Here is an 879-nt window from a genome sequence, read left to right as displayed (position 1 = left end):
AATGCATAAAAAAACAGCCACCTAGGCCCTCCGAATCGTTCTCTTCTAAGAGTAAGGACTATGGGTGAACCAACAGTCTAGAACTGTGTATAGTTATGTGCAAAACATTCACTAGCACTCTGAATCTCAGGTCTATCATATGGGCATAGGAAGTGACAGATGCAGGTAAATAGTAATTTCAGGATCCAGCACATCCATCTGACATCTACAAAATAGCCAACGGAGTTTAAAATGGCAGGTTCTCCCTAGAAAGTGTATTGAAATGATTAACAAAGTAACAAAATGGGCAGAATCTAACTTTGGTGAAAAGTCTGAACATTTCACATAATGCTCAACAAGCCAAAGTAAGGTACCATCTGTAGCAAAGACTAGATTTAGATTAACTGGTAAGTAGAGACAACTCTTCAAAGATCATAACTGTAAACTGCAAATCTACTTCCAAGTCTCTTACACACTGTTCAGTCCACGCAGGCCACGTTCATTTTGCTGTAAAGACTTCCGCCTGGAAACACTATTAAAAGAAAGTTCCTTTAATTGGGTCTTTATAGGAGAAAAGGGTTAGTTGTATTTGTAGACTGGGATGCTGATGGCGGGATTCCTGTACTGTGAAGAGGTTGGGCCATGGATCCTGCAATGCTCATGTTCAGCCCCTGGCCCATCCTTGTTATAGTGCCCATAGCTGGTATCGGTGCCATTCCCACAGGCACTGGGGCCATGGAAGACAGAGGTATTGGCTCCATGCTTATCGGTGGCACAGCACTGAAAGAAGGGCTGGTTCCCATCACAGGACTCGCTCTCATCTGATTCAGAGTGAGTGGCTGAGGCTGATTCACTTGGAAGGGGTTGATTGGAGCTGGTGCTGTAGCAGCGCCTAGTTTT

At 44.0% G+C, this 879-nt stretch overlaps 1 protein-coding gene across 1 annotated transcript in view; it reads right to left on the bottom strand.

Annotated features, from left to right (window-relative positions):
* Positions 1–514: 514 nt before the first annotated feature.
* Positions 515–879, bottom strand: part of EPN2 (epsin 2) — a 21,277-nt gene continuing 20,912 nt past the window's right edge. The window contains 1 exon segment of the mRNA XM_009701033.1: positions 515–871. Coding sequence (XP_009699335.1) covers positions 543–871 — 329 coding nt within the window. The 3' untranslated portion in view covers positions 515–542.

This window comes from Cariama cristata, unplaced genomic scaffold (genome assembly GCF_000690535.1).
Source record: "Cariama cristata isolate BGI_N322 unplaced genomic scaffold, ASM69053v1 scaffold41535, whole genome shotgun sequence".
In the NCBI taxonomy this organism is placed as follows: Eukaryota; Metazoa; Chordata; class Aves; order Cariamiformes; family Cariamidae; genus Cariama; species Cariama cristata.
The sequence above is the reverse complement of the archived record's forward strand: the minus strand, read 5'-3'. Positions and strand labels throughout refer to the sequence as shown.